The sequence below is a fragment of the Mastacembelus armatus genome, chromosome 6 (assembly GCF_900324485.2).
Source record: "Mastacembelus armatus chromosome 6, fMasArm1.2, whole genome shotgun sequence".
Classification (NCBI taxonomy): domain Eukaryota; kingdom Metazoa; phylum Chordata; class Actinopteri; order Synbranchiformes; family Mastacembelidae; genus Mastacembelus; species Mastacembelus armatus.
In genome coordinates, this window is record NC_046638.1 from 6,551,118 (window position 1) to 6,563,833 (window position 12,716).

At 39.3% G+C, this 12,716-nt stretch overlaps 1 protein-coding gene across 2 annotated transcripts in view; it reads right to left on the reverse strand.

The window, feature by feature from the left end:
- Window positions 1-12,716, reverse strand: part of tmem117 (transmembrane protein 117) — a 33,966-nt gene that overhangs the window by 10,577 nt on the left and 10,673 nt on the right. For both annotated transcript variants that reach the window (XM_026311649.1, XM_026311648.1), the window contains one exon: window positions 8,468-8,600. In XM_026311649.1, the coding sequence (XP_026167434.1) occupies window positions 8,468-8,600 (133 nt within the window). The remainder of the gene's footprint in view (window positions 1-8,467; window positions 8,601-12,716) is intronic.

The window sequence follows — 12,716 nt, forward strand, 5'->3', positions numbered from 1 at the left end:
AAATAATGATTAACTGTGACAAGCCAGTGACCCAAAATGCCAACTGTTTTCAACGACCTGTACACTGCTTTTGTACAAGACATATTCTTCATGGTAAGGAAACATTTAAATCATACGTCATCAATGCAGCATGCGTTTAACTGATTTGGCAGAATTGTATTGATGAAAATGTGCAGTACTGCAGGTGACGTATTGCCCAGCTCACGCCCACAAGCAAAATGGCCTTGATTGGAATAGTGATTTATATCTGCATTAAGTCAGTTAGACATTCAGTGGCTTGGCACTGCTCCAGTTACCAAGGAGATCCCACTGGGAGTCATTTGCGCACAGCAAAATTCTAATCGATACTTCTGGAAATGCTGCCTGGCACCAAATGCTAGGCTTTAAATCTAAAAAAAACTACCCTGATGCCACCCCTGCCCTTCTCACATATTTAATTGAGCAAATGTTACCCCTGTGCTGAAAGAGAGAGTTTTTTTTTTCTTTGCAGGGCACCTATGATGAATTTGGGGACTCTTTGCACTGCCTGATCAGAGGCAGAACTCTCTGACTTATTCATGCTGGCTGAAAATTTAATGGCCTTTAGAGCCGGATGACCTAATGAGAGAATTCAGTGTAGTGGAACATCAGTACAGTAGCACCATGAATAATCAGCCCCAAAATGGCTCCCGTGGCTTAATCGCAGAGCCAGTGGCAGTGGCAGTGCCAACTCGGCCGACTCAGCCAGCTCTGACCCTCTGTGGAATGTTATCAGGTTTCCCACACTTGTTCAAACATAATATTCAAGGACATGTCAGTGTCTTTCAAAGTCTTGTTCCATCACATGCAAGAAATTACAATTTTGCGCTACAGAGGGCACAGAGTTATAAAGTTATGAGTTTTGGATGTTACCCCAGTGAAAAGGGTTGTTTTAACTGTGGCATTAAAGTTGTCATCTGCAAGGTCATTGTTCTTTGATTCTGGTTACATCTTTGGTGTTAAGAAGTCATTGCAATTTTTTTTGAAACTGCTTAGTTAAATGTTGTGGTCGAGAATTTAATCTCTCTATTACATATTTCATTTTGATGAAAAGATGTTCCTGCTTGTTCAGTTATCACTGTTCTGCAGTGCAATGTTCACATCATAATTCTTCCATCTATATTCACTGCAGTCAAACTGCTGCTGTTCCCTTATTGAACATAAAATGGTCACAGCGCTCCATATTTGTTCTTTACTATTATTTAGAGGTTGAATGTTGTTTTACATATAGTTGTGATAAATATAGAGCTGGGCATTCATTCAAAACTGTTTATGACTTTCAGTGGAATTGTTGTGATGATACAAATGGCTGCAAAATCTGCAGTAATGAAGTCTTGAGCTTTTAAGGTTCGGCATTGTCAGGCAGCAACTAATGATTGTCAATAATAAATTCCTAAGGCCCATGGTCATGTATTAAAATGGCTCTGATTGACCAATAGCCCACAACCTAAAAATATTCAGTTCAGCTCTGTAAGCAAACATTATTAGCCATTAATCCACAGATCAATAAATAATTGTTTTAATCCTTTCTTTAAAAAATTCAGTTCTCTAACATTTCAAATCCCCATATTTAAATAACTAAAAAGCTTGAAGCACTGAATGTCTGGTATTTTTACTTAATACATGACTAAAACATTTCTAAGAATACTTTGCATTATATTAGCAACAATTAACTGACTAATCAATAAATCAACTAATTGGTCCAGCTCTAATTTAATTTACAATAACATAACACAAAAAATATAAACATAAACATAAATATCAAAACTTTTCATTGCACAACCAATCCATTATGTCAAATAATTGTTTTAGCACTAAAGATACAAACTAATGATATCCAGAGAAAAACCATGCAGATTTCATATTGAATCTGCATGGTTTTTCTCTTACAATTCAAACCTATAAAAGTCGTTTTAAAGTCGGCTTTCCAACACTGCAGTATGATGTCAAAAACACTTTTGCAATATCAGACATTGCTGTAAACCAAATATATTCTCTGTTATATTCACTAATTAAAAAAAAAAAAGTTTAGTATTTAAAGCTGATTAGGGACTTTCAAGCCCCTGATAAGTAAAGTTAGAACAATGAGAAATCAAAATTTGAAATCTGTCTTATTGCTGTTATTTCATTTAGTTATTCTAGGACATACATATATGCCTTCATTCTGTGTTTCATAAAATTGTTTTCTCTGTCAGACAGACAGTGGTTTAGTGACTGTGGCAACTGAGTGACCTCTTCTGCTCGGTAAAGGCTGGACTCATTCAGAACATTAAATTGCGACCTTGGATGATTCCACATTGAAATGCATTGCCTGTCTTCTCCCTGTGCGCTACAGTACCTAACACCATACTTCCAGTATACAACACTGAGCAGCAGTAGTTACCCACGAACATAAAGCTGTCATTACAGACTCCCTTCACTCCCATCATTGTACCATCTCCCAAGGCAACTTAAACCTTAATCTCAATTCATCACGCAGCACAGAATTAGCCATGTACTGTATTAAAGTGACTAGAGACTGAGTTCTGAATACAGTTAGATAATATTCTGGTCAGCAGTCTATCAGGTCTTTCATTTGCCCTTTCAGCTTTCCATTAGAACAGACAGTTCAAACCCAGTCTTCCTGTACCTTCACAATGAATGAGTTTACCTGCACAACAAAAAAGCACAGGGTGGACAACATCACTTGTGTGTGCCTTACTTAAAACCATTATGTGCTTAAATAAAATTCAGCCATGGTAATGCACAGGATAAATCTGAGTTCATCCTTAAATGTTGAGGTAGCTGAGCTGGTATAAAATATCAAGTCTGCTCAAGCTGGAAAAGTCAAAGATGCTTCTGCACCGACACAGGTGATCAGAACCCTGCACAATCTGAGAATTATGTACGAATAACCAGGTTTCTGTAAGTTTCAGGTATACATTACATCCTAAAGGAGATTAGGAAAACATATCTTATTTACTGATGCCTTAAACAGTTTGCCTTTACACATATTATGTCTCCTATGAAAATCATGTCTAAAACATCAACTTTTTTATGATCTTAAAAACAAAAGGTACTTTTATAAGCAAGGCATTTTACACAAAACTGCCATAATATAATAGTCACATTAATAAACAATTTCCATATTTGATCACTTTTCTAAAACAGGACTTCCAAAATGCTTTACAAAGAATAAAAACAGTACATTCATATAAAAAAATATTCTTTATTAAATAATCTTTGTAGCTTAGGAAATAGAAAGGGTTCCTTAACTTATAAAATATGTGGTATTTAAAAATGTCAAGATATGCTTAGTGATTTGTTTTTTTTTTTAAATACTGGCCACAGAACAGTAATAAATTAATGCAATAAGGGAACATGACATGAAAAATCTCAAGCTTTCAAACACCAGAACTGAAATATTATCAGACATTATTATAGAGAAACATAAGGAAAAGATGACAAGACTGAACGAAGTGTAGTTATGGAGTGCTACACACAATCACACATGCATGGACAACCCATCTGTCCTGCTGCAACGTTGCTCCACACCTTCCATCTACACATACATACACAGATCTACAATATAATGCATATGCTGTATATTCCCAGGGGACACGCACTGCTGTCAAGGTTATGATGTTTATTGCTTACAACTGCGGCTGTTTCTCTTTATGTGACAGTGACGTATGTGGGGGGCCACAGCCACCACTGACACTCCTCCCCTTTGCCCCAGAAAAGAGCAGGATAATATAATAGGAGAGGAAATGACTGCCCTCACTGCTTCATATAGAACCCAGTCTGTTTTAAAGATATTCTGAGAGAAGAGAAAATTACTTGGGAGGAAAACCAAAAACTTGTTTAATGGGTAATGAGTCATTTTTGAGATACTAACATAATGTGCATGCGTAGGAGTGTGACAGATGACAGGAGAATGCTTAGAAAGTAGATGTGTGTTTGTGTGTGTGTGTGTGTGAGAGTATAAGAGAGGCAGAATGAGGAAGGCAAAGATCAATTTTTACAAACTGCAAGACATTTACTATGACAAGTAATAATTTCTATATTAAGTTTTAATTACAAAAACAGAAAGGTGTTTTGGCAACATTATTTTAAGAACTACAACTCAGTTGTTTTTGCTACAGTGAAGCAAGAAAAGCAGTAAATGTCACAACTGAGAAGCTGACACCAGAATATTGAAAGCAATCAATCACCAATAAAAAAAATTAATCAACTACCAAAGTAGCTGTCAATTTTCTGTAAATCGACAAGTCATGTTAATGCTATAATTCTATAACCACAAAAGTAAAAACTGAAATAATGTAAAAAGGCAATACAAAATTCATGTTTTGAATCACAATATTTACAAAATGTGCTCTTGTTAGTAAAAGAGTCAGAATATTGTACAAAAAAACGTTTTTACTCTGGTCTATGGTTTGGATGGTCAAACCTGTACTGTGTAACAATATGGGAATAGCAGAAATCAATACTACATGACATATTACTGAAACGCTACAGTTTGGTACATGCTGTTTCATCTCAGCCACATGTAAACCTTTGAAACTAAGACATCTTTAATGTAGAACAGCTTATCTTTGATCCCTTCTTTGTAAGAAAAAAATCTTGTCACTCACTAAATCATAGATTTTTTTTGTGTTATACTGTATTTTGGAGAATCACTAAAACAATTTTCATGACAAAATACCATGATGTAGGACATGAGGATGCTTGTGTGGATACGCTTCCCTGCCTCAACTGAAAATGTCAGGTAAATCTGTTCTGACTACAAATCAAAATTGACAGCCGAAGCACAATGTTCCCAGACAACCTTCTACAACAAGTCCACCATCTTTGACTGAGATTTGGCAAAAATATTGACGCAATTACAAAAAAGGCACAGCATATCACTGTCTAAGACACTAAGCTCCTGTGACATTGTTTGGAGAATGCTGAAAGTGGTTTATACATTTCTCACTGCAGGAATTCTCACTTTTACATTTATTTGCTGGTTTCCACCCTTTTTCAAAAGGAAAAGTAGACAACAATCTGTTAGCCATGTGAACAGCTGGGACTGAGGAGATGGGTATCCAACTGTGAATAAACTGATCAATGCATGTGCACGTTTTGTGTTGTGGGAAACTGCCATTAACTCTTGTGTCTTTCAGTCATTTTTTAAGTCAACTGCTGTAGTGTGAATTTTAAATATCCACCAGCAAGTATTAACATGTATATCGACATTTAAAGCTAACCGAGGTAGCCTTATAGTCATACATTTTGGCATTAAATTAAGTCCAAATCGTTGGACCCATTGTTAGGAAATGCTGCAGTAATGACAGCAGCAAGTCTAATGTGTGATCGCATGCAACAGGAGGCATCTACATACCACAACATGCTATTTATTCAGCCTTTTAAATCCACTTGTCCATGGTATTACGCCAGCTTAGTGCCAGACAAGCAAACAGACAGCCGAGGGGGACTAGCATGCATGCAACACAACGGATCATGGTAAGCGAAAACAAATACCCTTAGACGATGGGGTCTAATCCCAGTGAGGGTGATGGCTGTAGTCAAATGTCACATCCCTCCCTGCTCACCATCAAAGATATCCACCAAGTAACCCCCTCCCCTTCACCATCCGCTGCATGCTTCTGTAGTTCAGCTTTTTCCCCTCATCCTGACATCTCTTCATTTATTCCCCGACAAAGCAACAAACAGAAGAAGTACAGCTTTACTGTCCCACATACCCCCTACTTCCTTACTTCCACTGCACCTTAATATACTTTACCACCCCCTTCGTCTAAATTAGTCATGATTAATGTCTATGCCACGCATTGGGCCATCTTAATTAAATAACACCATCTAATTAGGGGCTGATTTCGGCTGGTAATGGCACCGTAAGATGGTGGAATGGGATTGTGCGCTGTGACAGAACATTTGTGAAGCCCGTCATACTCCCTGTGCGGTCACACTCCCCTGGTTTCACACAAACAGGCCCCTCCTAATCTGACAGCTACATTAAAATGCAAATAGCCCAGATGTGAGGGTTTGGTAACAAGTGCGGATTACGGCTCCCAGGGAGCCACGATGGACAGGCTTTCTTTCCTGATATGACATAAGCCAGGTAACAGATTGAAAACTGGTGACCTAGAAGTGGCTGTTTAAATATTGGCTAACACACTGTTGGACATAGTTAAGATTACACAATCTGGAAATCTCTGAGCTCTGAGATAATAGCTCTGATGAATCCATTTTACATGAATAAATACTTGTCATTCAAAAAGCTCTACAATCTCTTATCAGTGATTGTTTACTGTCCTCATGGCCCAGTTGATCTTCTTTCCCTGTGGTTGTATTGCTAGTTTTAATTAAATCAAGCTCAAGACCGACTGAAAGGTCAAAGGAAATTAAAGCATATTAATGAGTGAAGGGCACCGGGCAGCATGCAGTATCAGGTCAGGAAGACAGATGCCAACCCCCTCCTCCTAATTCACTACACACATACTCTCTCCTCCCACATACACATACATGTCCTGACAGGCAAGTTGAGCAAGGTGCGAGACGTGGACCATATGTTGCGTGTGAGTGTGTGTGTTTGTGTCCAGCCTTCAGAAGAGCGTCTCCTGCATCATGGCTAGATGTCAAAACCAGCTAACCCAGACCAAAACACCTACCCTTGGAAATAGTAATACTGCACAGCAGCTTGTTCTTGCAGCACAAATGAAAAGGAAAAACATCATTCATTCCCACAGAGGGGCAGCTGCAGCCACAAAGGGATATTATACTTTTCCTTTGTGCTGTGGCAACAGAGGAAACTACAAGAGCCTCACTGCGGGTGAGGGGATGGTTTTTTAGGAGGTGGTGATGCAAAAAGGGTTTGGACAATGATCAAAAAGACTTAAGTTTCACTGCATCATCAGGGCTGGACTTCACCCACTCCCCCTCCACCCCCTTCCTTCCAAGACTCCCTCCCATCCAGCCTCCATCACCTTCTCCTTCACTTTGCTGCATTCATGCTACCGCAGCCAGGAGTCCGTCTTCTGAGGATCATCCTGGCAGAGTGTGAACATTGCTCTTACATGTTGGTCTTGAACAGAGACGTGAACACTAATGGTTTTGGCAGGACCCAGATCCTCAGTGGACACACTGCTGGAGCAGAAAGAAAACAAGTAGAAAAGAGGGACAGGAGTGTGTGTGTGTGTGTGTGTGTGTGTGTGTGTGTGGTGCTGGGGTGAGGTGAGGGTGGGAGTGTGCTTTGAAAGCATCTGATTCACTTGCTTTACAAGAGCACCATCTGTCTTTGTGCAGAGAGCTTTACGCTACTGAATAACTGATGTCAATGCACAACAGGCATCCAGAGCAAATTATTATGGATGAGTTTAAGTGTTGTGTCACTGTGCGATTATTTAATAACTGTTCTGGATGCTATTTTTCATATCTGGACAAGAGATGCAGCTAATGTGAATGAAGATTGTGTGACTTGTGGCTGCATATTATCTGATGCTCCTGACGGGTAAAAAATGCCCTGACAGACTAAAAGGACCCATTTTCTTGACATTTTGGGGCTGAATGTGAGGCAATAAAAAGAAATCTTCTTTGTGACAGATGCAGTCAGTGTAACTGCAAATGTAACTTTTCCCTGAGCAAGCAACATTCATCGTCTCAGCAGACCTGCCTCTCTGCTCAGCTGTTTGCTTCCTTTTTCTCGGCCAACCAGAGAGAACGGACAAGATGGATGCCGTGTCACCATGCTAGCCGGAGTGACAGATGGGCTGATTATACAATCTCACCCCTCTGGCCATAGAAAAAACATAACACCTTGCCAGCTAGCTAATAGCCTTCATCTGCCTGCACCTTATGGATAGTTGCTGTTCATTGTTAATATAGAAAAACAGCATTGTGTGGACACATCCCATTTCAGCCCTGACCACCCTCTTGACAGCCTGTACCTGAACAGACACCTGTCTCTTTTTTTTTACAACCCAAACAAACAAAATGGTAAATCACCTTAAGGCGACCTCGTGTCTGCCTGGCTGGTTTCAAGGGCATGTTTTCCTTCCTCTAGATGGACATACTGCAAATGCATAAATGGATTCCTGTCACCGACTTGATGTGTGGGTGTCAAGCTCTGCTGTACACAGTGGTTTCTCAGTAGGTAAGCTAGGCAACAGAAGTGAAAACCAAGGCACAAACTGTGAGAGACATGGCAAAAGCATCTTGGAGAGGTGTCAAAAAATAAGTCAAGATCTCGAAGTGTGGTTGCTGAAAGGGATCTTTCAGGATTAACCACCTGCCTGCGCAAAAACCTGTGATTTAAAGTCTGGGCTGATTAATCACAGTGGTATTAAGTCTCTGTACAGTCGAGACATTCAGATCAATCACACCAGCCAAAGGGAAGCATACAGTGGTTCTAAGAAACAGGAAGCAGAGGATGAAGGGAAAAGGGGTGAGAGAAAAAGACTGAATGGCTTACTCCATGCTTCCAGCCATCAACAGGAAAAGGTTGTAGATGTGTGAGAAGATGAAAAGGAAGAGGATGGTGCTGAAGAACATGGTCATCCAGGAGCCATGATCCTCACGGAACATTTTCAGGCGCAGGTAGCGACCTAAAAAAAAGCATGACAAGGACACGTCTGTCAGTGGTGGTTCAAACAGCATGTCAACCTGCTAAAATATGTGGCCACGTAAATGGAGATGAAAAGTAAATAAATTAGTCACATAGATCAATATTGTCCTACTCTGTCAGACACATGCCCTTTGGGCAATGAAATTAAGATTAAGGACCACTTTGAGATGTCACTTCCATAACCCTGAAGTAATTGTCTTTTCCTGACCAATTTCAATACACACTGTTTTATCATCAGCCCCGACAGAATATATTTTGCATACATGTCATTTCATGCATTTGGTGGACTCTGTCACTGGATCGATGCTGGCTTTTGTCTCATGATGCGAGTTCAGCATGATTAGAGAAATTATTTAAACATTTGTGACCTGTATTTTTTTTAATACAGTTCTGGCTTGGAATCAAATTATGGAGAAATCTCTCTGGCAGAGCATGAGATTGATTCATATATGCAGCTTTTTGCACAGAATACATAATCACATGAGCTTGTTCTCCAGTGGCAGTGCTCAGCAAAATTCATGAAGACAGTAAGGTTTATTATACCCTGTTAGCTTGCTGTTGTACCTTGAAAATACTACAGCTGGTGCTTTAAATGCCCAACTATACATATAATGAAAGGCCATTTTTATTTGGTTCCTGCTAATGACAAACAACATATTTATAGCTTTATTTCAAGGGCTCACATTTTTTTCTGCTTTAGAGTGGGATAAAAATGCATTGCATAAGTACAGTATAAATTACTGAGACATATGAAAAATAACGTGATGCAATTAGGTATGCACCAAATGAATCGCACGGCAGCTGTCGGAATCCGTGTTCTACCTCCCACATGCACATGTAACAGAAGCAATCTATGTTCTACATTTTGGTTGTTTGTTACTGCCATCATCATTTAGTGCTGGGTCAACAGGATTTGACAAAAATAAAATTAAATTAAAGAGGTGCTCCAAAGATTTTGTATTGCATTTTAATAAAGTTGGAGGACTCAAAACAGAAACGTTAAAAAAAGTAATACAATAGTCAGACGTTAACCAACCAAGGCTGACATGTATAATTTTTCAGGGAGCTACGTAGTAAATGTATTTACACAATCACATCAAAATGGCAGACAGTAAATGTACTGCACCGTATAGTAAATATGGACAGAGCATCTGACTTGGCAAAGCTCTCTCTTGATCCATAGAGGACATTATAAAATCATTTTATGTCGTTTACATGACGAGGACACAGGCCTTTTAGGTACCAGTCAGGTGCCAGAAATGTATAGACTTCTTACTATAAACAGTTTCACTGTAGTGGACCTCAACCATCTACATTAACTCAACTGACTAAAATCCTCTGGAAGCTTGGCCATACACTTCTATTTCCACTACTTTACATATTGCTCTCAAACACATTTCAAGGCCGCTTCATCTCTGCAAACTGTGATCCGGTGCCAGATGTGGCCATCTTCCCAGGAACAAGTCTTTGTTTTACTCTCCTCCAGCTCAGTCAGTGTCCCTTTGAGTTACAGCTCCTTGGTGAGCTCTTTGTGTTTGTGTCCACACATGCAGCCAGAAAGACAGCCAGGCAGAATGCTCCATTTATTTTCCCATTACAGCCTGGCTGGTTTACTCTCCAACAGTTTTACATGCTGTTCAATCTCATCTATTAGTTCTTTTTCTGCTGGGAACACAGGCACACACAAAAAAACTATGTTGAGATTCCTATGGAGATGAAGATATTTGTTCAGTTAAAGTACAGCTATAATGTTGTAGGTTCAAATATACATAAAATGCCTTCAACCGCCTGGTGAAGAATAGATCTGTAATGTTAGTTTAGACTGGTTATTTCCTTATTATGTATTTTAGAGATAAGAATAACTTCCCCTTGATAATATTCAGCCTCAAATTTTTTGGACATTGAAGAAAAAGCAAAGTGGCCTACTGTGAGGCCATACCATACGTCTTGCTCTGTGGTATTTCAGGGCTCATCACAGATGCATAATTGAATTGACTTGCTTGGGTGAACTTAATTGCCTCTAGTGCCAATGAGCCTTGGCTTAGATGGAGGTGCACAGTGTGTATCGGCAGATCTGACTTTTAAAGCAGTACGCTGCGACAGCGAGCACAGTCGCTCTCTCTCAGTCTATATGGGGAGGATTTAAGTAAGGGGTGATTCAAGTCTATTCAGCTGTTTGAGTCACTGCACCTCATGACAGTAAAGGACCCCGATAAGAAGTGATTCATGACCACTGTATACTGCCAGGCTCAGCCCTGCAGGAGACAACAACAACACACATGGACAAGGAAAAACATACAAAAGGGAGAGGGAGAGACACTTGTATCACTTCTCCTCAAGTTGTTCTCAAATGAATATTAAACATGTATCTGTGTCTCCATCTAGTGGTGGACACAAACTGGAGCAGTGACTAGCAAGTGCATTGATACAAAATATGCAAATGATGTCATACAATCTACACTTTTCACTTTGTAGCTTTTAGAAACACAAAACACCCTCTGCACAAATCTAGCCAAAGCATACAGTACAGTAGACACTGTATGTGTAACATGACAAGGCAGGACAAAACAGAACATGACATGGTGATAGAAACACCTCAGATGAAAAAACTGGGGGAGTGAGGTGTCTGTTAAAAGGTCAAATTCAGACTAGTTCCCAAGGATAACAGATTTCCAGCCTGTCCAGACTGCCTCAGGCAATCGAAGGATTCAAACTGCTGACATTATGGTTATTATGGTCTGTTTCTGTCTGATAATGACATCCCATGCAATAACTCTAGGAAATCACCAGATTGATTGTAGTAATCCACATACAGAAACAAAAACACTGAAACATAATCATAAAAATTGGCCATCAGTTGACGTGCACTGGCACATGCCAGGAAATATTTATCTCAGATATTTGAACCCTAGTTTTGTTCAATCCTGTGTACTCTGCTATGCACACATGCATGCACAAACACAGGCACACACCAGCAACTTGTTGGGCTCACAGGTAAGGCAGTGCACCAAGAGCTCCTGCCAGATGAGAAGCACACAGCTGGTGGTGGGGGAGTGAGGGCAACCTGAGATGTGATCCCCAGCTCCATTCATCATGATACCGCTATTCAACAGTAACAACTCTGACAACACTAAAGCAGGTAAGAACCTGAATTATCTTGATTTTAACATGTTTAACATGGGACCAACTCATTTACAATATTCTACATAATATTTAAGCTTTCAACACAATGCAAAGAATAAACCTTTAAGTTATTCTAATTTCTTAACATGAATGTTGTGGAAATAATGTCACTGCTGTGTGCATTATATAGAATTCTAATATTTTCAAAAATTATTACTTGCACTATAAGATTAAAATCATGTGTTTTAAGACTTCAGTGACACACATTTAACTGTATTATCACAGAATGTGTATAAAATTTTGTCCTTTCTCCCATTCAGTGGGCATTGACGGGTAGGTAAACTGTAAAATCCAGTAAATTGTTAACATCCACTCTCCTGAACAAAATGAATGAATTATGTCTGATTAAGTGCAAACATGGGCTGACACTGGCAAGGCAATAGATCAACAGTCCCCCATTGTTGCAGCAGACAGTTGAGCATTCACTTCCTGGACACGCTGGTGAAGCTCTGAGACTAGGGAGACAGCTACTGTAAATATAGTGAGCTCTGGGAGAAACAAGGTGAACACATCTTACTTCAAGTCCTCTCTGAGAGCACAGCTTAGTCAGTAAAACAGACTACAACCTACATTATATAAAATTTTAGTAAAATCTTGAAAATGAAACTTACTCAAAATAAGGATGTCATATGATTCAGCATATCCACAGTAATTTATAGAACTATAAAAGTTGTTGCTATACAAACATTATGATTTAGGTGAAAATTCTGTAGAACCCCAGATTGTTTTCAAATAGTACCTTTTATTGCTCAAAGCATATTCAGATAATGATGATAAAACTGACTCTTTGTCCTGTTCTTAAATCCCAGAGGTGCTTCTGGAGTTTTTGAATGAGTCAACTGTATTCTGCAGCCAGTTTAAGAATGGCCAGTGGTATTGCTATGTCCTGCTGATTTTCTTTACTTTTGCCCTT